The following is a 27,575-nucleotide window of genomic DNA, read 5'->3' on the forward strand; positions in this document are numbered from 1 at the left end:
TAGGACTGAGTTCTTTAGAACAAGATTTAATCAGCCACTCATGTTATCAGGACCCCGGCTCGTCTTCACGTTAAATGCATGAAAGGCCTTTTGGATATCTCTGAGTTTAATGATAAAGTGCTGAGTATCTTTCTGGCCTTCAACACAATCTTCTCTTAGGGTGGCTGTATCTCAGGAGGTAGAGCAGGTGTCCAGCCTGATACTAACCCTGCAGAGCTGCTCGGTGTCATTGGCGTATGAATGACTGTGAAGGTTGAAAGCACCTGTGTCGAAAAAGCTCTGAAAAACTATTTGTGTGCACAGGTGAACGAGGCAAGAGTTGTATAACATCAGTCCATTTAACATCTTAGTATGGACTGGTGCCTCTTCACTGCTCAGACTGGAACTGGTGTACCAGTCAGTGCATATACTGGTACACAGCTGTGTAGCTACACTGTTCATGAAAAGAAAAGGAGCACTCGCTCATCACAGTCTAACAATGTCACTAATATGTGCCATCCTAGAGCAGCTGTACTACCTGTGCAGCCAGCCGTCTGTCTTTTTATTATTATTATTTCTTTTTATTGTATTCCGTTTAGACTGGTGAAGTTAAAGAAAGCGACTGTGCAGCAGCAACTGGACGCCAGGTGTCACCAGTCTCCCATTTTTCGCAGCAAGAGGAATCCTGCTGGAAAAGTGAAGGAAAGAAGGGCTGAGTGTGAAGAAGTGCGTCCGCGTGAGTTGTTTTCACACACGCGCCACTTTCGGCTACTTTTCAAACTGAAACTACTTTTAATCCGTTTTTAAACTCCTCCGGGTTTCCTTCAGCCGCAGTAATGCAGACGTGAAGTCGGAGTGTGTGTAGGCATGTAGGAATGGATGAAGACAGTTGCAATTAGGAAAGCAGGGTGGCGACAGGTAGCCAAAGATAAGGGAAGACAGCGGGACTACACCTTTACCGCAGTACTCGCCGCTTCCATCGGTGGAAGTTCCGCACAGCAGCCGCCTTTCTTCTCGGGTCTGCCCGCTTCTCCTGAACTCTCCAGCGGATTCCTCTTGGGTGTTTACTCCGGCACAATCATGTCTGAGGAAACAACGGACTTTCCCAACGAACTGTTCGGTAAGGTTACGATAGCGGGGATTTACGCCAGCTGACCGACGCATGCACTGCGCTGCTATTGCCCTCAAAATAAATAAAAAGTTTGGAGTTCGTCGAACTGCTTTAACGGGGCTCAGTTGGCTCTTTTAGCTGCAATGATTTAAAGGGAACCATGTAAAACTCTTCCAAACTTGATCTCATAGCGGTGACGTTGTGTTTTTACTCGCTTTTAAAATCACTGCGGTCACTTTGAGACTCTCAGAAGTTACATAGAAGCTGAAGTTTTCTAAATATACGAGTGTTTACTACAACTCTGGGCCAGTGATTTGGAAATAATAATGTGATTCAACTGAAGGCAACACGCTGCTCATATTAAAACACGAACTTCAGTAAACAACAGCTACACTGTCCTGCTATACTGGATCAATGCTGATTGGCTCTTTTATTAACAGGTGAAATAATCTCTGGTTTTCGTTTGTCCATTTCTGTAAAAGTAAAACAGTAATTTTCATGCCCTGAGGCTTTGGCTGGCTACCTGAGAGTCTCTCCTCTGCTGCCACTTCCTTATCTGAAGTGGGGGAGAGGAGAGAGCTGTGGGAGAGGGGTGTGTCTGTGAAATTCCTTTGGATTGTGGGATATTATCAACAGACTGCCTGGATGACTGAGTGTCAAAGAAGAAGTGTAAATCACTGCATTTAGCTGGAGAGAGGAGCCTGAACTGGAATAAAACACCTTGCTGATACAGCTGCAGGTCCATGTGTTTGACCTACGTTGACTTCTACAGGCTGATGTTGGACTGAAGCCACCTGCAACCTATTTTAGGACCAGTGTCTTACTTCCTGTCAGTTTTAGAGACAGCAGTGGGCTGATTAAGGAAAAGCTTGAAAACCCATGAGGTCTTTCTAGTTATTAGCTCACCATTAGCAGACTCATGTACTGCGTGATGGAGCTGACTCACGACCCCGTGCTCTCTGTTACGGCGTCTGCAGACCAGTCTCACACTGTATGTCTCTGCAGACTGATGAATGGGACTTTTTGTTGGCAGCCCTGCTGCTGGTTTTAACAGGACGGGCTGACCTGATGCTGCTCGTCGTCAGTCATTTAAAACTAGGAGGGAAAAAAGCTTATCAGCAGAGCTCGTTAGGCCTGACCTCTGTGTGCACAGAGACCGGACTAATGAAAAGTGAGGAGGGTCAGATGCTCGGTGATTACAGGCCGAAAGCTGTGTGAGAAAGTTCAGCAAATATACGGACACCCATTCATTTCTTGTCTAATTTTTAAGCAGTCAATTTTAAAAAATAAATAACTAGAACCCTTAAAGTAGACACAGTCCATCTAATACCCCAAAATGCCAGAAGTTCAGCATTTCAGAGCCACAGATTTCCCTCAGAAGTTGGTAGAGATTAAAAGCATTGCTGACAAAGAGACGGCCAGACTTTCATTTAAGAAGTGGACAGAAATACACCAAAAAGTATCAAGTTAGGCAGCTTTATCTTTATATTCAGGTGTTGTTTACTCCCATTTCCACAGGTTATTTTAAAGAGCTGTACGAGGACACGTTACAGTACAAGTCCTGTTAAAGTGGCAACAAGTCAGCTTGTGGAATCTCTTCACTGCTGGATATTCTATAATCAGCTGGCATTATTGCAAACTAGAAGGGTTTAGGAGCCACAAAGGTCATGTAAAGTTACAGAGCGAGGTCGCTGAGGTGCATAGACGTCACCAGGACTCTTCAGCATTAACATCAGCACAAAAACTGTGCACCGGGAGCTTCTATAGCCCAGCCTCCTGTAGGTGTGACGTGCAGAGCCGGCACCTGTGTCCATAACTTCGATGTCTCTAAATGTGAGCTTCTGCTGTTTTATAACTTCTGGCTGTGTAAAGAAGTCACAACCAACAGTTCAGGTTCAAAGCAGGAACTGTGATTTAAGTCAAAACGAGTCTCAAGCCTCTCAAATCATAAATGAGAATCTGGAAGAATTAATTGTATAAAGGATGAAGCCGTCTGCACAGTATTTAATGGACTTTCACAAAATAGTAAAGGCTGAATTTCTGCCCGTGTGAACTGTAACTGGAGACGTTTGTTTAGATTCAGCATGTCGCAGGTTGTTACTCTGTACTAATCAGTCTGCTGGGAAGTGGAACGTGTTTTTATAGGAGCGGGTTGGACATGTGTTTCTGATCAGCCTCCACGCTGCTTCATGCTCTAATGTTTTGATCCTCCTCATGACCTCATCGCGCGTCTGGGTGGAGGACGGCATGAAGGCGGACCCTGCACGCAGCACAGCGTCGCTCTTTTCTCCACGTTTCACCTTCGTCTTTTACCCGATGCTTCACTCTCTCTGCGTTCCAGCTTCTTCACCCTCGTTCTTTCTTCGTGTCCCTGGATTTCCACACCAATACTAAAACAACATGCAGACTTAAACCATTAACAAACCACTACTGGTTCCATCAGGGAGATCAGATGTGGTACATGCTGTGAGCAAATAAGATGTACGGCAGTCACACTCAGTCAAACAGCGCTGAGAGGGAATAACTGAAAAGCAAGTCCTTCAATTTCTTGTATGTTCTGATTACAGGAAGCTCCAAGTTATAATGGATGTGGAAAAGCTTTGAGTGGATTTTTCTCCACAGAAGTGCCACCAACCAACGTGCACTGCACATAAATGTTTTTGATCAGCATTAGTCAATCAAACTTCTCGGAGATGGATCTGCTCAGTTAAAGAGCAGAGGAGGTTGTTATTGAAATGAACAACAGATGAGACATCCCCAAACACATTCATATGATCACAGCTGGATGCCACTGACGGTTTTCCCTACTTATTTTTGTTTTCCCTGTAGTGTTGCATTTGGTTAGTCAGTGTCACTACAGGTAGCATGAGCCGATACCTGGACCCTACAATGTTGCACAGGTAGTCCTGATGCTCCATCCTGAAGGAGAAGTTTTGCTGTTTCTCTCGGCACATCTCAAGAGCCTGGAGGAAATTCCAGGAGACATGCAGTTACTCCAGAGAGCTGAACAAGGCTGTAGAAGATCCTTAGCCCATCAGGAGGACTTATGAGTGAGCATTAAGGCTGCCACAAACGATTATTTTGATAGTCGACTAGCCACCGATTATTTTTGCGATTAGTCGACTAATCAGATCATCATCCATTGGACGTAAAAGTACAGCTTATTGCACCAGCAGCATCTGCTCTTATATAACTATCATTAGCTTACAGCTTGAAGTGTTTAAGGTCTGTGCTAACTAAAAATAAAGACAAGATGATAGTTTATTAAATTTTAATGAAATTTGCAGATTGTTTCGGTGAAGTTTAATAAACTCCTTGCTATCTAAAATATAACAGGACACCGGAGTAAATTCTCGAGCATCTCACACTTCTGATAATCAGCTGTCTGCTTGATGTTTATTCAGCTGTGTAAAAACTATAACTTTAATCTCAGCCAAACCGATTTACTCAGGAACAAATAAAATACTAAAACAAGGCGAAACAATAACATTTTTAAGTTATCTAAGTGACTTATATATCATGTTTAACCTGAGTAGCAAAAGACGGCGGTGGGTTTGAAAATGATTAGCCGGGAGTCCGGTGTTCTCACGGCTCTAGTTAGCCTAGCCCCCGGCTAGCTATCGAGCTAGTGGCTAACAGACGTCTCCGAAAACGTCGGAGCGCTTTTGAAAATATGTGGTGTCTTGATAAACTGAGCAGATATTTGAGGTTTACACAGCTACATTCTCGCCTGAAAATATGTTAAACGTTTATTTTGTGACCCAGAAAGAATAATAAGAGTAATATTAAAACTAACTAGCTGCTGCCATTGTTGGAAACTGAGCTGGGCCGCGCTATGAACTCTGGGACACAGTTTCTTCTTCTTCGGGGTTTAACGGCAGCTGGCATCCTTGTACATGCAGTGCTGCCATCTTCTGTTTCAGTCCGTTATTACACTCTTAAATCCTACTACTTATTCCTGCGTCTTTTGGGATCTTACAAAGCTTCAAACGACGCGTCGACTATTAAATCAGTCGTCGACGATTTTAATAGTCGACGTAATTGTGACTAGTCGACTAATCGTGGCAGCCCTAGTGAGCATGCAGGAACAGTCTGAGCGCTGCCAGAGCTACAAAATGACCTCCATCAGGCTACTGGTGTGAATATTTCTCACCAAACAATCAGAAACAGACTTCACCAGGGTGGCCTGAGGGCCTATTGGGGACCCTATGCTCACCATCTGGCACCATAGAGCGCAGTTGGGATTTAGAATACAAGACCATATTTGGCAGGTCCACCAGTGGTGCCCTGTGCTTCTCACAGGGACACATAGCGCTTTTCAGGCAACAGCAGCCTGATTACCTTCAGGTACTGGGATGTCAGACCCTACACTGGCACACTGGGTCCTGGGTTCCTCCTGGTCCTCGACAGTGCCCGGCCTCATGTGTATGCAGACAGGACCTGCTGACTGGCCCCCACGCTCGCCTGACTTAAATCCATCCTTTTCAACACAAACCTCTAGAATGCATCTTGTAATGCTGGTCTAAATTATAGAAGGCATTCATCGGTCTTACATACGTATTAGTGACCTCTTTGAGCCGGCCATACAAAATATCATTTGGTGTGATCTGTCCTTCTCTTGGTGCACATGGCCCTCCCGTCTCTGTCGATGCTGACAAAGCAAGAGATGCTCAGGGAGCCGTCCTGCTCCAGCACAGCTGCGTTGGCGACCTCGTCGTTCAGTTTTCATGAAGGAAGCAAAGGTGAAAGCTTTCTATGTGATTCCTTTATGTAGACGTGTAGTTGTTTAACAGAGAGCTTCATTTCCAGTGTTGGGGAGTAACGGAATACATGTACCGCCGTTACGTATTTAAAATACAAAATATGAGTAACTGTATTCCGTTACAGTTACCGTTTAAAAATGTGGTATTTAGAATACAGTTACTTTGTTGAAATAAATGGATTACACGGCGGTACTTCCCTGTTTCATATTGTGGCGGGTCAGGACTGTTTGGGTTTTGTTTGACAGCTACGTTCTGTTGTTCCAGGTGGCAGCGTTACGGTTGCCATGGTTACGGGGTGACGCTCTCTCTCTGCATGTTTCCTGGGTGAGAGAGCGCCTGTTGTTGTTGTGCTAAGCTAACAGGCAGAATGCTACAGGTATAGCTCTAAAGAATGTAGCATCATGGGCAGTGTAGTCCGTGCTGCAGGGAGAATGGACTGCCATACCCGTTATGTGTCTGTGAGCGAGGGAGGGAGAAAAAGGAAAAGTACGAGCTGTCATCGAGCAGAAACGGGAGCTGGAAGCATGTAAATATAATAATAACCACTGCAGCCAAGAAGAGAGCCTGACGAGCCCAGCTGTAAGTAAGCTATTAAGACTCGACTGTGCACCGTGTTCGTGTTTTCCTCTGAAACAATAAGTTCTGTTGGAGCAGCCTTTCAACGCCTCTCTCTGTCTCTGCTAGCAAAGTTGACCCAGACAACAAAGTAAAGCTAGTTTTCAGCTACGAGCCGACACAGAACCCACCGTATTAGCCAGAGGTCCCTTTACTACGGTTCGGAGCCGCGGACCTTCAGTAACAGTAATAAATCACAGCAATAGTACATTCATGTAGTTGTAAACAGCATGATAATATATTAAGTAATCCAAAGTATTCAGAATACGTTACTCTCATTGAGTAACGTAACGGAATACGTTACAGAATACATTTTGGGGCATGTAATCTGTAATCTGTAATGGAATACATTTTAAAAGTAACCTTCCCATCACTGTTCATTTCTAACGTTTCTATTCTCACTCTTTGTACTGTGGAGAAACTCGATGTTGATCATGAACATCATGCAGCTTCTTAAACAGATGAAATCATTTGCATGATAATCTGGACGTGATTCCAGTTCAGTGAAAGATGAGTTTCTCGTAAAGAAACGGACACTCTGCATTTACACTCAGCCTGTCGACACTAAACCCTCGTAAATAAAAACATGTTCTGAATGATTGATTATTTTTTCTGCGTGCATAAAAAAAAAAATGACAGCTACAGGCTGTTAAATGTTTGGTGTTGTGTTCGCGGTGCAGCCCTCCATCACTCATGTTTCCCTCTGCAGCTCGTTAACTTTTGTCTGCTCTCTGCTGTAGAGACAACAAGATGCAGGTTGACACATAATTTGTCTTCTAATGATTGCAAACCACAACTCAGTTTGTAGCATAAGGACGTTTTTTCTTTTTTTTTCTTTTTAAACATTTATTTATTGGTTTTAACCAGTTTTACATGGTGCACCGTGAGCAAAAAAACAACAACAACAACACTAAATAAGTAAACTAAGAACCCCTTTTTAAAAACACTATAATGATCTGGTTTGAAACACATAACTACTTGGGAGAAACGATACAACTGTCTCGGTTCACTCCGATATTTGGAAATAACAACTTTCTTCCTGGTTGGGCGGATGCAGGTTTTAAATTTTGGTTCGATATAAGTGTCTGATATATTTAGGAATAATACTCTTATGTCTTTTGAACAACCTAGAAGTACTTTTTCTATTCCTATCAAACATTTTTTAAAATTTCTTCAATTAAGAAATTTTATCTTAACCACACAAGGTAACAGCTTAGAAACCCCGCCTACTCCTCTCTACAGAGCACAGGTATAAAGCATCTAAAGGTAGAGGCCACGTTTCTGCATTGTACAAATTATTTATGGAAAATTCCAAAGAATCAACACATTTATTTTAGAGGCAAATGGATCTATCTGATGATGAGTGGTGTAAATCATGCTCCTTGGCCCAGAGTCAAACAATTAATGTGCGATCTCGACTACTTCAATATAAATATTTAACAAAACAATATCTTACTCCGTCAAAAATGCATCATTTTAACTCAAACATCCCAGACTCCTGTATTAAGTGTGGAGTGGACACTTTATTTCACTGTATGTGGGAGTGTCCACCTGTGCAAATCTTTTGGGAAAAGGTAATAAATCTGTCGAGTCAAATTATTGGTGATGTGATTCCACTTCATCCTAAAATATGTATTTTAAATATATACCCGAATAATTTTGTACCTGCTGCAAACAACAGAGCTCTCTTAACGACTGGACTTTTGGAAGCGAAGCGCTGAATTGCTGTGAGTTAGAAAAATCAAAGAATATGTGGACTGACATCTATACGATCTATGGAGAAAATAACTTATACATTAAGAAATAAACTGGACAAGTTTTGGGCTCTATGGTCAAAATTCTGCAACTTTCTGGAGAACTGCAGCGTGCACGCTGTGGACCTGAAACTCTAACTCGATTTGTTCATCTGTCCTTCCCTTCTGTTATGGTTTGCTTTGTTTTTGTTTCTATTATTATGTTGTTTCTGTTGTTGTTGTGGTTTTTATTTATTTATTTATTTTACTTTATATGTTTTTTTCTTTAAATTATTTATTTGTGTTTTGAGACCGTCTCAGAACACAATTCTTCATTAGTAAACGAGTTAATCGGACCTGAAAGCATCTGCAGGCCAACAAATCTCCCGTCCTGCTCCTATTGTTGTGTAACACGCTGTAATGTGATGCCTCCAGCTGTTCTGGTGTCAATTGTCATGAGTTTTTGTGTGTTTGTAGAGAGTGTGCGGGAGGCGGTGGGGCGCAGGGTGAAACTGACCCTGAGGCAGAAAGTCCAGCTGGAGGTCAAAGGTGACAAGGTGGAAAACCGAGTGCTGGTAAGTGACGGCTGTTTACTGTAACCATGTGTCTCACAGTTGTTGTTAAACTTTTGTTTTTGTGAACTTTTTGGCATCAGGAATGTTACATATGATAGGTGGGAAGCAGGAAGTGTCACTGCTCTGAACCCTGAGTGTTTGGGAATGTTGCTGGAGCGGGAAGGTGATGAAGCAGGAAGTGCAGGCTGAAGGTTTATCAATTCAATTCAATTCAATTTTATTTATATAGCGCCACAACAAAAGTCGCCTCAAGGCGTTTCATAGATACAGAGAAAAACCCAACAATCATATGACCCCCTATGAGCAGCACTTTGGCGACAGTGGGAAGGAAAAACTCCCTTTTAACAGGAAGAAACCTCCGGCAGAACCAGGCTCAGGGAGGGGCGGGGCCATCTGCTGTGATTGGTTGGGGTGAGAGAAGGAAGACAGGATAAAGACATGCTGTGGAAGAGAGACAGAGGTTAATTCACGCAGCAGTTTGTATGTCTGTAGGAATTCATCTTCTTCTTCTCAATGCTTACTCAGTATTTATTTGAATAAGAAAAATACAAAATGGTCTCAAATACTCCAGATGTTGTGCGAGGCGTGCTGCACAGGCACTGTTTTTGTGGTCATTTTGGTTTTTTAGTTGCCTCGACACGAGCGTAGATTAGCAGTGACTGATGAAGACCAGCGAGGAAGGATGTCTCGTATGATCGGTGCCATTTTTTGAACGTTTGAGTGTTTATATATCACAGAGCGATCCGCACCTTTAAAATAAAACGTCTATCAGCAGTCTTGGTTCTGATATTGTGAGGTTTTCTCGTCAGCTCGTATGTGGTTGTTAAATATTTTCGTCCGACGGGAGCTGCTGCTGCTCTGAGTCACGTTGGGAGTGCTTCCTTGTTTGGGTTCGGCTTCTCTGCAGCTCTGCAATCTTTAAAAAGTGTAAAAACCGATGCACTGTTTTCAAAGTGAGCAGCCATTCTGAAACGTTTGTTTTGATTAGCGATGTCGGAGCAAACAAAAGAAGGAATGTTGCTTAATTTGCTTAATTGCAGGGTGGACGTGTTGTGAAATGGGCCTCGTGGTCGAAGCTCAAGAGGTGTTGGTAGAGCTTGATATCAGAGCTCTGTGGTGCTGCTGTTCATGCCAGGCTGGAAAGCACCTCCTTATGGACACGGCTGAAACGGGAAAGGAAATACCTCAAACGTTTGGCACCAAGTTGAAAGCAAAATCTCGTTATGATTAACTTTGTTTTGATTGAACAAGCTGCTGATATTTACAGTTTAACCACTCAGGGGGGTTTTAACTGCAAGCCTCATTTGTACGAGTGCTTTTTCCTTTTCTTTGTGTTCTTTTGTGTAGGAATCATGGAAGAATTTCCACACATGCTGGGGAAGTCCTGAAATGAGGAAGTGGTGCAGAAATGAGGAGTGATTGTTGGAATTTTTTTTGTTTGGTGATGTTGCTGCAAATATGATGCAGCAAAAGTAAAACTCTTATGAAGTGTTCGAAGACGCAGTGCAGGGAGAGGTGGGTGTTACCGGGTGTCTGGTTTCACCTAACTGCAGGTTTGTGTGAGTGTGGGAATAAGAACAGACAAATGAGTATCACCACTCAGCTCAGGAAGTGCATTCAAGCTCATTTTTTTACGTCTTTAACACACTTGTGTTTTCCTTTGGCCACATACCTCGGCTCTGCAGCTCCTGTCAGGACTTGACTGAAGCAGCCCACTCACAGCCACAGGGTGTTGGGACACACACACCACATTCCACAGCTGTATATCAGCAGTTCTGCCCCATAGCTATAACTTCTTGAAATGAGCCGGCGTGCTCAGCGTTTCACGATAAAGCGTCCGGCTGGGTTTCTTTTCATTTGTGGAAATTAAAGTAAAAAACACATTTTTCTGCTGAACTCCAACCCAGTGAACATGAATGTGTGTCTGTGTCAACACCAGTTTACCTTTGTGAAACCACTACAGCTGAATGTTCACACTGTTTGCACCCACTTCAATCGTCACTGACTCCGAACTATGAAGTAAACGTGTCTGAGCCGACACACAGAAGCTACAGATTATAATATTATCTATCTACCAGTTTGTGTGCAGATTATTTTATTTGTTACAACTAAAAATTGATCATTTTATCTCAATTAATCGATTTTTAAAATGTTTTTTGTGCCTTTTGCACAAAAGGCAGCGTTTGAACATGAATATCTTAAAGACGATTAAAGATAAAAGCGAGCTCAGGATGAACCTGCAGGCTTCGGCAGCACTTTGATGCACTCTGGTTCAGACGCTTTGCATCTGATTTCTCTTCCTAGTCTGCTTACGTGGACTCGCCTGCTCGCTGCAGCTCGTCTGCAGAACACCTGAACGGGGAAAGTCAGGTCGTTCTGACTTTCCTGCAGCCCCGCCCCTCGGTCCATTGTCTGAGACAGTCGTATCTTCTTGGCTCGCCTCTGGCATTAGCAGATGTGACCTGGAGTGACCTCACTAAACTGGGTTACTGTAGGCGCCACAGCTGGCTCGGCCTCCCGTGGCGTGCAGCTCGCTTTCGCTGCCCCACTTTGTTTCTTATAAAATCATTGCAGTGAAAGTGTGATTACAAGGACCATTTACATTCCCACCATTTCACACCATAATTCATCAAACGTCTCAAAAATAAGTCACTAATTTTGTCTGTAGGAGTCTGGTTAAGGCCGAGCGAGCAGCCATAATGCGCACTTGCTCCCCGCCAGGATTGAGGTTCAACACGTGGTGAAAGATAATGTGTGTTATTATCCCACTCGGCTAAAAACCCTCTGCAGAAGCCGGCGCTGCTGCCAGCTTCTCTGCGAGGGAAAATACACAAAGCTGTTGGGACCAAAGGCCCAGAGGGACGGCTGCTCACATTTACACTGAAAATGACTAAATTTCCTTTATTCTGTTTATTTAGTTTTTCATGTGTAACATCATCAACGCCACAATTACAGTTTCTAAATTGCTCTTCCAACCAATTTGAATTATTTTTCATTTTTTCTTCTTGTCGTTATTATCATTATTATTATAATTATTATTATCATCATTGATAGATGAAAACACTTTTTTGCCTGTTTTGTTTAAGGGTGATTTTTTGTTGGGCACTGATTGTACTCCATTACAGAAAGCTGGAAGCTCAGTGGCCAAGCTGTTCTTTGGGTGGATGCGTACACTGTAGTGCAGATGAGTCCACGTGGTCACTAAAGCAGGCGGACACACAGATGTCCTCGCTGTCCACAGTCAGACCCGAGGATTTAGATTGAACAGTTGCTGGCTGTGTGGCAGATGACTGTACAGCGTGTAGAATAACCGTATGGATGTGTGGTTAAATGTGTGTAGTCCAAAGCACTGAGTGTTCATTAGGGCTGCCACGATTAGTCGACTATCAAAATCGTCGACGACTGATTTAATAGTCGACGCGTCGTTTGAAGCTTTGTAAGATCACAAAAGACGCAGGAATAAGTAGTAGGATTTAAGAGGGTAATAACGGACTGAAACAGAAGATGGCAGCACTGCATGTACAAGGATGCCAGCTGCCGTTAAACCCCGAAGAAGAAGAAGCTGTGTCCCAGAGTTCATAGCGCAGCCCAGCTCAGTTTCCAACAATGGCGGCAGCTAGTTAGTTTTAATATTACTCTTATTATTCTTTCTGGGTCACAAAATAAACGTTTAACATATTTTCAGGTGAGAATGTAGCTGTGTAAACCTCAAATATCTGCTCAGTTTATCAAGACACCACATATTTTCAAAAGCGCTCCGATGTTTTCGGAGACGTCTGTTACCCACTAGCTCGATAGCTAGCCGGGGGCTAGGCTAACTAGAGCCGTGACAACACCGGACTCCCGGCAAATCGTTTTCAAACCCACCGCCGTCTTTCGCTACTCAGGTTAAACATGATATATAAGTCACTTAGATAACTTAAAAATTTTATTGTTTGGATTTTTTTTAGTATTTTATTTGTTCCTGAGTAAATCGGTTTGGCTGAGATTAAAGTTATAGTTTTTACACAGCTGAATAAACATCAAGCAGACAGCTGATTATCAGAAGTGTGATAGTTATATAAGAGCAGATGCTGCTGGTGCAATGAGCTGTAGTTTTACGTCCAATGGATGATGATCTGATTAGTTGACTAATCGGTGACTAGTTGACTATCAAAATAATTGTTTGTGGCAGCCCTAGTGTTCATTAATTTAAAAAGAAAAGTCTTAAAGGAAGTTGTAAAGATAAGTACTGACTATTTCCACATGTTTTCATTCATGTCAGAAAGCACAAACTCAGTTTCTTCATCCTCATCTGTTGACCGTTGTCTGTCTTTGTCCTCAGGCTTTGGCTTCACATCGAGCCTTTCTGCTCACAGCACGAGTCCCCTCTAAGGTTAGTGACCCCGTTCATCTCCACACTTTTTATTTCAATCTTTGTCTTTGTGTTTTGTGCTAAGTCGCAGTCTTTAACACGCTGAATGTCAGCCCGTTCGATCGGCCGCTGTCACAGAGAGCGTTTTGACTGGAGGGCAGCCTCGCCCCGAGCGTGACTATAGACTGTATTAATCTGTATTTCATCACAAAGTACAGCTATGTTTCTTATTAGTCACACATTACCTCCAAACACACCTTTGCTTTTGGGCACTTGGCTGTGTATTAACAGGATCTGTTTAACTATTATACTCTGGGGTGTTTTGATCACATGATTTGCCTTTTCATCCCGGACAGCTCCAGCACAGGTTGAGGTTAACATTCAGAAAAGTCCCCTGCATAAACACTATGGTTCCCTGATAAAACACATTACCTTTCATGCATGTGCTCGTGGTTTTTATTGGTCATATTGAACGTTACAAACCCACATTTTTGCTTGATTTCTCCGTACGTCTGAATTGTCGCGTCTCTTCTCCCCGTTCTCTCGCTGTTTCCTGCATGTGCCTCTCTACACAGTTGAGCAGGTCTCAGCACCATATGGAGACATTTGATAGTTTTACCCACAATGCAGCTGTGAGAAATCAGCCTGTGGGAAAGAAAAACAGTGACAGGAAGAAAAGTTCGACCTAGAGGGCGAGAGGCAGGAATAGGAGAGGAAAAACATTCTGGAAAGAGCAGAAAAGTAAAGATGAACTATTTTCTTGAAGTCTTCAAACTGAGAAAGATACGAGGGATCGTGAAATGTTTACGCTGCTTTATTTTTAGGCTGCCTGGGCACGATACGGAAAGGAAAACTCCCAGTACTCGATCCCAAAACCCATTTTCAGCTGAATCCTGAATCTTTGTGTTTCCTCGTTTTAAATTTAATAAACTGTTTTTAGAACTTGCAGCTCATCACAGTTCTGTATAATTAAAAAAGAGAAGTAGCTCTGCGGTTAAACACAGTTTCCACGATGCTTCCTTTTTGGTAGCATCTATTTTCATTGCTCCCTGGTGACTCTCGAGGGTTTTTTTTTTTTCTTTTTTGGGGGCTTCTTAGCAATGAGTGTGTGAATCAGACCAGACAGAGACATTAAGTCTGATTCAAAGTGAAACTGAGTCCTGGGACTTTGCTCAAACTAAAACTAAATGTCTGTTTGGCTCCAAAATGTCAAACACAGAATCGTGACCCCAAAAACGATGTATATGTTGGAAATATGGCACATAATCATGGAAATCTCAGTCGTATACGGTGTATAGAGCCGATGAACACAGACACCACAGAGAAACAGAGCCCTGCTAATCGTTGCTGTCAGGGATTCCCTTATGACGGGATAATTGTTTTGTCTAAGCAAATGTTGTCTTTGATTATCAAATGACTGAAATAAGACTTTGTAGTTCAATGAAAGCAGGCACTTTGTTAGCCGAGCGACTTTATTGGAAGCCACAGCAGAGGCCCCATGTTGGCACTTAATGAGTAAATTATGACTGAAATTACGTATCACGCCTGTAAAAATCCATAAAATGTGAAAAGCAGAGCAGAGTTTAACTTATTTGAAGTTTCTTTAATCAAAGTTTGGACCTGTGGAAGACTGACTGTGCTTTTGTTTGTCCGGGTTAATCCGGTTACCCGACTGAACTAGGGCTGCCACGATTAGTCGACTAGTCACGATTAGTCGACTATTAAAATCATGGACGACTGATTTAATAGTCGACGCATCGTTTGAAGCTTTGTAAGATCACAAAAGACGCAGGAATAAGTAGCAGGATTTAAGAGTGTAATAACGGACTGAAACAGAAGATGGCAGCACTGCATGTACAAGGATGCCAGCTGCCGTTAAACCCCGAAGAAGAAGAAGCTGTGTCCCAGAATTCATAGCGCAGCCCAGTTCAGTTGTCAACAATGGCGGCAGCTAGTTAGTTTTAATATTACTCTTATTATTCTTTCTGGGTCACAAAATAAACGTTTAACATATTTTCAGGCGAGAATGTAGCTGTGTAAACCTCAAATATCTGCTCAGTTTATCAAGACACCACATATTTTCAAAAGCGCTCCGACGTTTTCGGAGATGTCTGTTAGCCACTAGCTCGATAGCTAGCCGGGGGCTAGGCTAACTAGAGCCGTGAGAACACCGGACTCCCGGCTAATCGTTTTCAAACCCACCGCTGTCTTTCGCTACTCAGGTTAAATATATATAAGTCACTTAGATAACTTAAAAATGTTATTGTTTGGATTTTTTCAGTATTTTATTTGTTCCTGAGTAAATCGGTTTGGCTGAGATTAAAGTTATAGTTTTTACACAGCTGAATAAACTTCAAGCAGACAGCTGATTATCAGAAGTGTGAGATGCTGAGAATATACTCCGGTGTCCTGTTATATTTTAGATAGCAAGGAGTTTATTAAACTTCACCAAAACAATCTGCAAATGTCATTAAAATTTAACAAACTATCATCTTGTCTTTATTTTTAGTTAGCACATACCTTAAACACTTAAAGCTTTAAGCTAATGATAGTTATATAAGAGCAGATGCTGCTGCTGCAATAATCTGTAGTTTTATGTCCAATGGATGATGATCTGACTAGTCGACTATCAAAATAATCGTTTGTGGCAGCCCTAGACTGAACGGAGTTTCTCAGATCAAAGTTGTCGTCTTTTCGTGAGACATTTAAAACCTTCCGTAGAAGCGAATTTCTCCTCTTGTTTTAACAACGTTAGGATGATGAGTTGCGATGTTCAAAAACACCAGCGGGCACGAGTGAACCTTAGAGGCTGCAACGTGTTTCAGCTCCGCCAGCTGACCCCTGATCTGTTGTTCCACAGTGGGCCAGCGGTTTTTCTAACTGTGTGTGAAGAGAGTGGAACAGAGGGCGGTTTGTTCCTCGGTGTGTACTGTCCCAGCCCAGAGAGGCAGCGGGGAGGGGGGGGGAGACAATGGAGGAATTTAACAGCTGGTGAGGAGGGCAGGGAGGGGGCACGGCTCGCCCTCTCGCTCTGCTTTTCACTTCGTTTCTTATTGATTTCTTCTACTCGTCCTCTCGTCCATCCTCCTTTCACTTTCCACCCTCCCCCTCTCGCTCTGCATCGCGCCTCTTCATCGCCCGACAGCTCTCCGGTCTCTCCAGCTCTTTCGCTTTCTTTTTCCGCCTCCCCCCTTCGCTCCCGCCATCGTTGTTGTGCTTCTCCCTCTTTTCCTCAGTCACACTTGTTCTTTTTGGCAGCGACCGCACATTATTTTTACTCTCTCTCTGGATTCAAAGGGAAACGAGTGCGAGGCTCTGCTCCAGACATTTGTTCTGCAGACTATTTGTAGCCTGTGTTTTTTACATTCCTGTAGTCTCACAGATTTTTCTTCTTCTTGCTCCTCTCTTCAGGGTTTGTTCAGTAGCAATAATAACCCGCCTCGTATCGGCACTGCACGCTCTGTCCATCATGGAAAAGCATTTAAGAAATTCCTCACTGGAGAATTGTTGATAGTGTAAATTAAATATAGTCGAGATGATTGGGAAAGCCTCCTTGAACGTTCTTGCGGCACAGCGAACTGTCTGTTGCTCAACCACGAAACAAGTCGGCGCTTGAGAAGTTATTCTCAGTCCATCTAAAAACAGATATGCACTCATCAAGGTAACACTTGTTCTGCTCCACGACTGAAAGCACGTGGACCCTCAAGATTTCAGCCACGTGTGATAGTTTAACGATGATCAGCTGCTCTAACAGCCAGGTTTCATTCTTTCCACCAGATGTTGCCTTGCTTGGCTCACATCAGCGTTGCTAACAGTGAAGTTGGCTGATAAGATCTGCCTCACAGTCGGCCTTCAGTCCTAAATGTGAAGCTCAGGTTCAAACACTGAGCACGAGTCTTAGAGCTGTAGAGATGTCCACCTCTGGCTGCCGTCATGTCCACATCCTGCCATGAGAGTGAGCCTCTCATCACCAGTCTTTGCACGCCTCCTGTTTCCTGGTGCAGTTCAGGAGAAAGAAAATAGTTTTCTGTCTGAATTTGTTAGGTAATAATAACACATTTTATTTATAGGCGCCTTTCAGACCCTCAAGGTCTCCTTACAATAACACGAGAACAATAGCAGCAATAAAATATAATAAACATGGCAAAATAAAATTTAGCCTACACACTTCAAAATATTAGCCTTTACATCACTTTTGGCTAGACATTGCATCTTACTCCTTTGGAAATCTTCAAAGCCACCTTCAGTTTCTTTTTGGTTTAGAGATGTGATGTCATTTCTTAAATTGCAAAAGATAGGCCTTGTGGCGAAGGGCGAATACAGAGAATTTTATCGTATCTGGGGCCCCTTCGTAAACTATTGCAAGTCATTAAACGCTCTACCAGCTGATTAATATCATATCCCCCACCCCCTTTTTTTTCTTTTTTTTTGTGTTTGTTTTGAGTTTCTTCTTAGGTTTTGTTTTGTTTGTTTGTTTGTTTTTTCAATTTTATTTTAGCGTGTGTGTGTGTATTATCGTATCTGTTCATGTAAGAAAAACTAAAAAATATGTGAGGGGTACCGATTGTATTGTCATTGTAAACTAATGTACACTTGTCTCTCAATAAAAATATGAATAAATAAATAAATAAATAAAATTTAGACATAAGGTAAAAAATAAAAGTATATAGGTCACGATTTCTGGAAAGAAACTTTGCTGCTGAGTTTTTCAGTATGTTTTGATGCTTTGAAGCGAGTTCAAGGATCCCTGCAGCAAATATCCAAAGGAAAAAACTGGGCAGCTCAAACCAAACCTCTCTGTACATCCTGTTACCTTCACATCTGCCCAGTTCAGTTGTTCAGACATACAGATGTTGGCTCAAAAATGTAGATCGAATGTTGTGCATGTGTACGTCCGTGTGTGCAGCACCTGAAATCCTTCATCCAGCTAATGGCAGATTGTGTTTTCACTGTGTGTGAGGGGTAAACGTTTCCTGGGAAGAGCCAGAGTTCCTCATGCTGAAGGAGGAGTAACTGTAATCACTTCACTTTGTTTTCCGTTGTAAATGTTCACATTGTGGGAAGAAAAAGCTCCTTTGGGATTGATGAAAAGTAGAAAAACACTTCTGGCTGTTTTTTCTCAGCCTGCTGCCCTTTCAGTGGCTCTTTGATTAGATGTGGAAACACAAGATTAAGTTGATGTGTTTAGCGTGGATTTCAACACGCGTGTCTTCTGAACCCTTTCAGGTTGAACAGTCCTTCAGCTATCTGGAAATCCAGGGAATCCAGAGCAACAAGCCCACACAGGTACAAACAACAACACTGAGCTTTTTATTCATGACATCGCAGCACACATGACAACATCTGGACTACATCCACATGCACATGTGTCTGATGTAAAACATTGACAGCTTTTCCTCATGAAGCTAAAGCAGGTTTGACTCGTCTTTTCCACCGTGTGTTGTTCTGCATCACGTTGGTCTTTTAAACTGGAGAAGTGAGAAAGGACTCCAGCTCTGCATTAACTCACCTGAATCAGCCTCCTCAGGCTTTCAGGGGAAAACCAACCATCATCATCACGGGGTGTCTGCGTTTCTTCACATCCGTGTTTCCTTCATGTCCGATTCCTTTGTGTGTGTCGCCCCCTGCAGCTGGTGTTGGAGCATGAGCACGGCTCGTGGAGCCTCCGGCTGGGCTCTGCAGAGGAAGTGGACAAGGTGATCGCTCACATCGGCAGCTGTCTGCACCGGATCTGCCCGGCAGGCGTACCGGTGTAGGTACCACACAGCCAGCAGCCGCTGGCACTGTTAGGCTGATAACACAGAAGCACAACCTGACAGAGGGTTGGAAAAACCCTTTAAGTGTGAAATAAAGTTTTCAGTGTTCCGTTTATTCAGTAAAGTTTAGAATGATGATGAACAATTAGTTTGCATGTGATACTTAAGATAGGAAAAAGCTAATTTAACAGGAGCTTTAACAGCACGGCACCTTTAAGGGTTTGACGTCTGTTGGATGGCATTGTGTTTGCTGATGCAGAGGAATTAAAATATAAGTATAAAACAAATCTTCAGGAGACTTTTCTGGACTCTGCTAGAGTATCGTTGCTGTAATCGGCTGCACGGTGCACGTTTGACGCAGTCTGACGCTTTCAGATCACTGTCATGACTGATACACGTGTCGGCCTCATTATTCGTCTCTTTGACCATGTTTAATCTGAACGTGTGTGAGAATCAAGAGCCTTAGCAGATCCAAGTTGTGCAGATCTTAAGTTTAAGGTCATCTTCTTGTGCACCTCTGGAGCATTTTTAGCACGGCTGTTGGTTTTAGATTCCACAGTGGAATTCCCGCCGTGTTTCCCGTGGATCTTTGCAGTGTGTACAAATCCTCTACAGCAGCGGTCTCCAACCTTTTTTGCGCCACGGACCGGTTTATGCCCGACAATATTTTCACGGACCGGCCTTTAAGGTGTCGCGGATAAATACAACAAAATAAAACTAGTACCGGTACCGAAAAAAAGGAGATTTATTCATAACACACGTGAAAAGACCCAGGAAAACAGAGTAAATGATAAAAACGATAACAAAATAACGCTGAAAACCGATAAAAACCCTGAAAACTATACATTTCACACCTGAGCCTCAACTCTCGCGGCCCGGTACCAAACGAGGCCCGGGGGTTGGGGACCGCTGCTCTACAGCAATCCTTCAACGTGGTTTCATTTTCAGGATGTTGCAGAAAGTCTCTGTGATGATGGTCTCGTCCATGGTGACCACTTCATGTTCACAGTAATTCAGCAGTTCATAGAAATCAGACATTTAAGATTAAACCAAATGAATGTTTTCAGTCTAGCTGACTGCTAAACAAACTAAAATCTCATCATTAGTTATGAAAATGTGAGTTTAGTCCTCGTTTTGTTTTATTAGCTAATAAAGTCGAGCTTGTATTTTGGTTTCTTGTTTCCTGTCTTTAGTTTCACTTGTTGCTTTTTGTGAAGCTTTTGAAATGATTTTAAAAAGTGTGGAAATGAATCTGAAATGATTCTGTTTTGTCGTCCTCCTCTCTCCTCTTGTCCCTCCCTCTCTCTGTAAGGAAGGAAGATGATGAGGAAGTTAAACTTGAAGCCCCCGGACAGGCTGGCAGCCCTGCAGGCCATCTGGGACGAGCAGGCGTCAGCTGACCTGGGACCGTGCGGTACGTCATCATCACTCACTTCCCACCAAGTCACATGTTTAAAGTGTCTGTGCTTATTCGCTGCTGTCATGTGACTCTTTGCAGGCGGCTTCTCCCATCAGTACTGGTGTGTGTGCGACTACCTCCGCCAGCCGCACAGAGAGGAAGTCCAGTGGGTCGGTGCTGCTCGCTGGAATCATTACTCTTTTTAATCCGATGAACTTTGTCTCCTCTCTTTCCTTCTTTCGTCTGTAGTCATCAGCTAATTTCTGTTTATCTCTGATACCTTTTCCATCTTTTTTTCTTCGCCTGCTTCTCTCCAGATGTTTTTACTGTGATGTCACAGCCATGTTGAAGCAATAAGTCAGATTCTTGTCACATCTGCTGGACCTGCGTTTTTCTGATCTTTTTTAAGTGTTTGGTTTCTCTCAGCCTCACGTGTTTTCTTGTTGTCACCAGGATGTGGACACCATCTATCTCACTCAGGACACCAAAGAGCTCAACCTGCAGGACTTTGTTCATCTGGACAACAAGTACTGAAACCACTCAACACCTCATTATGTATCGAGAGCAGTGTTGGTCACGTTACTTGAAAAAAGTAATCAGTAACTAATTACTGATTACTTCCCCAAAAAAGTAATCCCGTTACTTTACTGATTACTTATTTTCAAAATTAATTAATTACTTAGTTACTTTTTAAAAACACGATTTACAACCTGAATAGGTGATAAAGTGATAGATCTTTCAGCCCAATTCTACTTTTTCTGCATAATCATCATACAAAATGTAATCAAATGGAAAAGTATCTTTTTAAAACTTGTTTTAATAGTTTTAATCTTTTAACTTTATGCATCAAGCAAAAATTTAATTATCTGCAACATTCTCTGACTGGAAGAAATTAGTTTAATATTTAAACCTATTTTCTGCACATTCCAGCACATAAAATATTTTTTATGTTTACACTCAGTCTTTCAAATAGATGCAAGTAAAACACAGCAGAAAATAAATAAAGTCAAAGACTAGCGGTCCTGTTGCTCTATTTTCACCTGTAAAGCAGGAGTGGGGTAGGCGGAGGGTTACCCTGGTGCAGGTGTGCAGCGGTCAGTGGAAGAATCCGCGAGTTTCTCTGTGAGTTTCCCATTACGTCGTAGCTACTCGGTGCTTGTTTGGAAGTTTAGGGGTTTTTTGCTGTAAAAAGAAGTTTTCTTCCCACGCACAACGGACACTAATGTTTTTGTCACTTTTTATGGAATCAAACTCAAAGTAAGGTCAGTACTTCCACGCTTTAAACGCTGCACACTCATACTCTCTCTGCACTCGATATATGATCCATTGTTGATCTGCACACAGCTGTTGTCACGAACGTCGCACTCGCTTACGTCACTGTCATGAGACATTCTCGCAAAAAACTCACGGTTTTAGTAACGCAGTAACGCAGCGTTCCTACGGGAAAGTAACAGTAATCTAATTACCGTTTTTGCAATAGTAATCCCTTACTTTACTCGTTACTTGAAGAAAGTAATCGGATTACAGTAACGCGTTACAAGTAACGCGTTACTGCCCATCTCTGATCGAGAGTGACTTTGAATGTGGGGGGACCAGTTTTATCTTCATTTTTTATGTGCAGCATCAACGCATTTAATTACAGATTCAGCTGTTTTGTTGTTGAGGCTTCAAAAGGACCTCTTGTCCTTTTTTCTGTGTCACTGTGTGGAATAAGTGAAGGTAATGAAGGCACATTTATTTTGTCCTTTCAGGGATTTGATTCCAATCATTACAGTTCTGGAGTACAACCAGTGGTTCACGAAGCTCTCCACCAAAGACTACAAACTGGTAACATCCTGCACAAATCTTTACCTGCGACATAAAACATCCACACATGACCTCCTGTGTTTTTATCATAATGTTAAAAATTATTCGCTATATAATAAAAATTCTTTATTTATTTTATGTGACTGGGATTCAGTTTAAGAGCCGAGTCTGTTTTGTCTGTTTCAGCCCACAGACGTGTGCGACCAGATTCTGAGAGTGGTGGCTCGATCGAGCCGGCTGGAGGAGCTGGTGCTGGACAATGCTGGGCTCAAAAGGTCAGAGGTCAAATAAGAAAGCCAGGCACATGTGATTTGTGCTCGTTTTCTGTACTTCCATATTCTCCACATTTGTCAGTAAAGAGTAAAAAGGAGACGCCGACTGACCGATCTGCATTGTTGTTGCTCGTGTTGAGACTTTGCTAAGCCTGCTCGCTCTTCTTCTCCTGCAGTGATTTTGCTCAGAAACTGGCCGGCGCTCTGGCACATAACCCCGCCTCCACACTTCAAACACTCAATCTGAGCAACAACTCGCTGGAGGACAAAGGTTAAAAAATGTGCACACACAGACACACACACTACAGGCCATGACGTATCAGCACGGCCTTAAACATCCCAGGAATACAAAAGAAAGTTCTCGTAGAGCATTACTTCATTTGTTATTGTCCCGGATGAGAACTTTTCTTTATTTTTTTTTCATCTGTTAATCATTTGTTCTGTTATCCGTCTCCCTACGAGGCTTCCAGCTGCAGTCAGGCGCCCTCTGGTGGCCATTTCTTTAGCTCTTTAAAGTCTAACGCACAGGTGTCAAACTCCAGGCCTCGAGGGCCGGTGTCCTGCAGGTTTTAGATGTGTCCTTGATCCAAGAAAGCTGATTTAAATGGCTAAATTACCTCTTCAACATGTCTTGAAGTTCTCCAGAAGCCTGGTAATGAACTGATCATTTGATTCAGGTGTGTTGACCCAGGGTGAGATCTAAAACCTGCAGGACACCGGCCCTCGAGGCCTGGAGTTGGACACCCCTGATCTAACGACTTCAAATATTGATGTTTGTTTCCTGCAGGTGTTGCAGCTCTGAGCGCTCAGTTTGCCAAACTGCCCATGGGTCTGAAGCACGTGAACCTCTCCAGGACTTCAATGTCTCCTAAAGGTGAACAAACACAGGGACACTGAGAAGACGTCTATTTTGTGAATTCTTACATTTTTTTAAAAGTGTGCGTTTTTGTCGTCATTTTCAGGCGTAAACAGCCTCTGTCAGGCTCTCTGCGCCAACCCGATTGTGGCCTCCACCCTCACACACCTCGATCTGTCGGGAAACTCCCTCCGAGGGGACGACCTCCCGGTATGCAGTCGCCCTCGCCACCGTATCTCGTATCAAACGCCAGCCTGGGCAACACTCGAGCTACAGTCACGGTTTGCGTGTCTTTTTTCTTCACAGAACCTTCACAGCTTCCTGAGTCACTCGAACGTCCTGGAAACCCTCGATCTGTCCAATAGCGACGGCTGTCTGGAGCAGGTCGGAACAACTTTAAAGCTAAAAAGTCGAGCTCTGTGGTTCCATCGCGTTTATTCTGTCTTTCTTCATCGTTTGTTATTGTGCTTAGGTGTGTTCGTCCCTGCTCAGAGGATCTGTGAAGCACCTTTCTGTCCTCAACATGTCAAAAACAGTCTTTTCTCACAGGTCAGAGGTTAATAATGATGCAAATGATGCCTTCGTTTCTCTTTTGATTTCTTCTTCAGCAAATCTTATCCAACAGTTGTTTTGTCACGTGACATTTATCGATGTGTTGATGCACGTGTCCTCACAGGAAGTGTAAAGACATCCCTCCGTCCTTTAAGCAGTTCTTCAGCTCTGCTCAGGCTCTGACGTCCGTCAGTCTGTCAGGAACCAGGCTGCCTCTGGAGGCTCTGAAGTAAGACTGTGATTTAAACAACACATTCTGTACATGTTTCACATGAAAGGAAATTCGTCTCTGAAGCGGTTTGACGCTGAAGTAAGCGCTTCAGTCGCTTTGGTCGTTATATTGTTTTCAATATAACGTTTAGCTGATTTCTGGAAACCTCAGAGATGTGTTGCTGTTCACACCAAGGTTATTATCGTTAACGAAATAACGAAAACTAGAAGTGAAAAAACATTTTCGTTAACGGAAATAAAAATAAAAACAAAAAAAGGAAAACTAACTAAAACTATAATGAGCGTTCACAAAACTAACTAAAATGAACTGAATTTATAGCAAAAATGTGTTTAGTTTTCATTGATGTGTGCGTGTCATACAAGAGTCAAGGGTGAAAATGAAGTTTAGTTTCCAGATTTTTTTCTTGCTGTGTCTCATTATGCCAGCAGGTGGCAGCACGTTAGTCGAGTCGTCTGTGTTGCTGCTCCGTCCACGCGCAGAATCATGTCAGGAAAAGTCGGGAGCCAGAGTCCAGTTTGGGATTACTTTGAATATGACTGTGTTTTGGATAAAGCAAGTGTCTTGTAGTGGAAACAGACAAATTATGAGGGACATTTCTAAAGGGAAAAAAATCCCACAAACCTTAAAGTGCACTTGAAAAGCTCACACAAGAAGGCTAACCTAGCTTACCTAAAACAGAAGCTAACCCCAGGCAAGGCAGCGTGATGAGACAACAGGACGGGGATATCTACACAACTGTGTGAGTCAATTACCTTCAAAAAGTTTATCAATTCACTTGAACCAAAATGAACACCCGGTGCTGCGAGAGTTAATAGTCTCATTGGGGCCAAGATATACATTTTATAGTTGCCTGGTATCAATGGTTGTTCATCTGCCTTTATTTATTTATTTAAAGAACCCATAGGTGGGAATGTGAGTTGTCTGTCTCTGCGTGTTAGCCCTGCGACAGACAGGCGACCTGTCCAGGGTGCAGTATGGTAGCTGGAATAGCAACATACCCAAGGATGAGCAGAATGACTGATATGATGAAACTGGGATTTTGTTACACTTAATTATTGCAAACACAACTAAAACTATAACTGAAACTAATCAAAACTAAACTGAAACTAAGGATTTTCAAAAAAAATAAAAACTAAACTAAACTAGCAAACAATTGGTAAAAACTAATTAAAACTGATATAAAATTGAACATCTGAAGTCAAAACTAAATAAAAATAAAAACCTAATGAAAATTGCAAAACTATTAAAACCCTGGTTCACACAGAGACGGATGTTAATAAAAGGAAGGATAACCTGGAAAAAGTGACGCTGATGTCTGTAAGTCACACTCGTTTGTGTCTCTGCAGATCTTTGCTGTTGGGACTCGGCTGCAACCCGAACCTCAGCGACGTGTCTCTGGACCTCAGCTGCTGTGAGGTAAGGCTGCAGCGCGCTGTGTGAGTGTGGAGACTATATGTTGTTGTGATTTGTTCCACACAGATAAAAGTAAACTGGAAGTTTTGGAAAAGTGTTCACCAGCGACTGTCTTCTGCTCCAGCTGCGTTCTGGAGGCTCCCAGATCCTGGAGGGTTGTATTGCTGAGATTCCCAACATTACCAGTCTGGATATTTCTGACAATGGTGTGGAAATTTTACTTTTAGTATTAAAGCTGCTCCTGTGCTTGCTTTGAGTGCGATCTTGGTTCATTCGTGTTTCCGTCACGCAGGCCTGGATACGGATCTGACCACCCTGCTCGTGTGGCTGGCCAAGAACCGCTCCATCAGACATCTTTCACTGGGCAAAAACTTTAACAACATCAAGTCCAAGTGGGTGACAGACGAGCCACAAGCATGGGTTTGCACTCTTTGTTTCACTGTGGCACAATTACTCACCTGGTAACGTTTCCCACAGGAATGTGGCTCAGGTCCTGGACAATCTGGTTCATATGATTCAAGAAGAGGAATCCGTAAGAACGTTTTCAGGATTCATGAAACATCATATTTCCACTAAATTTGTGTTTAAGCCTTTAAATTCATCCTGTTTTGATTTTAAACACTCCAAATGTGTCCGTTACGTCCCCGTTTGCAGCCGCTGACCTCGCTGTCCCTGGCTGATTCCAAACTCAAGGCCGACCTCTCCATCGTCCTCAACGCTCTGGGCAGCAACACCTCGCTGACCAAACTGGACATCAGCGGAAACTCCATGGGAGACATGGGGGCTAAGATTCTGGCTAAAGCCCTGCAGATCAACACTAAGCTCAGGTGAGCTCAGGTGTTTCCTCTTTAACTCGTGCTGTGGTGAAAATCAAGAAGCTGGAGAGGATTTTAATGTCCTACAGCGATGAGCGTGGGAATCTCAAAAACATCCTGGAAATCTTTTCATTTCATACAAAAAGGAAGCAGAGTTATTTTCCTGATTAGTTTTCATATTTGTTTTGTATCTGCAGGACGTTGGTGTGGGACAGGAACAACCTGAGCCCACAGGGGCTGCAGGATGTCGCTGCCGCTTTGGAGAAGTGAGTTTCCAGGAAGGCGCAGCTGCCAGCTTTAAAGCCCAGCCCCGGCTTTGGTGTTGTGTGAGTGAATCAAATGTGGTTTTTCCCCATCAGGAACTACACCATCCGTTTCATGCCTGTTCCCATCATGGATGCTGCTCAGGCGCTGAAGGCGAATCCAGAGAAGACGGAGGACGCCTTGCTCAAGGTTTTGTTTTCCTCTTTTTTTGGTCTTGTAAAGATCATTTCTGTGTGATCTCACAGTGCGTTTTCTCGTGCAGATGGAGCAGTACCTGCTGAGGAACCACGAGACGCGTAAATACCTGCAGGAGCAGGCGTACAGGCTGCAGCAGGGAATCGTCACCACCACCACACAGCAGGCAGGCGCAGCAGAGATTTCTCTCTTGGTCTTTTGCAACAACTGTTGTGTGTTTATTGAGATCTGTGCTAGAGATGGACCGATCTGATATTACGTATCGGTATCGGTCCCATACTGACCTAAATTACTGGATCGGATATCGGAGAGAAATAAAAAATGTAATCCGATTAAAAGTATCACAAAACGCGCTACTTGGCGTAACCCAGCTCGGCGCATCGGAGCAGTATGTGTCACGTGACAGAGCGGCTGTTGTCTGCGAGACCTGTCGGCGTCTGTTGGAGCGTTTGGAGCCTCGCTACATGCTTCCTAACCGCGACATTTCATCTCAGGGAAAACTATCCCAGAGAAGTAAAGCAAGTGTGTAAGTTCATCCCTGAATGTTTGTAGAGTATTTCCACGTTAAGCTTAACAACCGATATATGGAGCCACAGCTGGACTGGCCATTGGAGCTCCATGTTGAGGTGAAAAGGAAGCGATTTGTCCCGGACTTCAGCTAGAATTAAAAAATAGACACAAAGCTGGAGTTAGTCTGTCTTTGCTGCATAGTTGCATCTACTTCTCTCATTCTCTCCCTCTCCTGTTAGTACTTCAAACATGAAACTGATCGATGATCAGCTGATCGGCTTTTCTGCCACAAGTCCCGTCTTTCTTGTTTGTTTATCGCCCACTTTGCGCTAGAAAGAGGAAACCAGCCGATAAACAACAGCAGCACGTTTAAAC

General features: G+C 43.1%; 1 protein-coding gene across 3 annotated transcripts in view; it reads left to right on the forward strand.

Annotated features, from left to right (window-relative positions):
• The first annotated feature begins 665 nt into the window (after positions 1-665).
• The window catches only part of carmil1 (capping protein regulator and myosin 1 linker 1), a 39,881-nt gene continuing 12,971 nt past the window's right edge, over positions 666-27,575 (forward strand). The window contains exons 1-24 of one of the 3 annotated variants that reach the window (XM_087834506.1): positions 666-1,099; positions 8,679-8,776; positions 13,101-13,151; positions 18,357-18,416; positions 18,761-18,882; positions 20,203-20,300; positions 20,385-20,455; positions 20,739-20,812; positions 22,037-22,112; positions 22,278-22,366; positions 22,540-22,634; positions 23,151-23,237; positions 23,326-23,429; positions 23,526-23,603; positions 23,692-23,768; positions 23,896-24,000; positions 25,350-25,419; positions 25,541-25,622; positions 25,709-25,808; positions 25,894-25,948; positions 26,071-26,243; positions 26,429-26,497; positions 26,591-26,684; positions 26,758-26,856. In XM_087834506.1, the coding sequence (XP_087690632.1) occupies positions 859-1,099; positions 8,679-8,776; positions 13,101-13,151; positions 18,357-18,416; positions 18,761-18,882; positions 20,203-20,300; positions 20,385-20,455; positions 20,739-20,812; positions 22,037-22,112; positions 22,278-22,366; positions 22,540-22,634; positions 23,151-23,237; positions 23,326-23,429; positions 23,526-23,603; positions 23,692-23,768; positions 23,896-24,000; positions 25,350-25,419; positions 25,541-25,622; positions 25,709-25,808; positions 25,894-25,948; positions 26,071-26,243; positions 26,429-26,497; positions 26,591-26,684; positions 26,758-26,856 (2,268 nt within the window). In that variant the 5' untranslated portion in view covers positions 666-858. Of the gene's footprint in view, positions 1,100-8,678; positions 8,777-13,100; positions 13,152-18,356; positions 18,417-18,760; positions 18,883-20,198; positions 20,301-20,384; positions 20,456-20,738; positions 20,813-22,036; positions 22,113-22,277; positions 22,367-22,539; positions 22,635-23,150; positions 23,238-23,325; positions 23,430-23,525; positions 23,604-23,691; positions 23,769-23,895; positions 24,001-25,349; positions 25,420-25,540; positions 25,623-25,708; positions 25,809-25,893; positions 25,949-26,070; positions 26,244-26,428; positions 26,498-26,590; positions 26,685-26,757; positions 26,857-27,575 lie in introns of those variants that run through there. The other 2 variants (XM_087834505.1, XM_087834507.1) reach the window with 2 other exon arrangements.

The sequence above is a fragment of the Neolamprologus brichardi genome, chromosome 22 (assembly GCF_056152115.1).
Source record: "Neolamprologus brichardi isolate AB-2024 chromosome 22, ASM5615211v1, whole genome shotgun sequence".
Taxonomy (NCBI): domain Eukaryota; kingdom Metazoa; phylum Chordata; class Actinopteri; order Cichliformes; family Cichlidae; genus Neolamprologus; species Neolamprologus brichardi.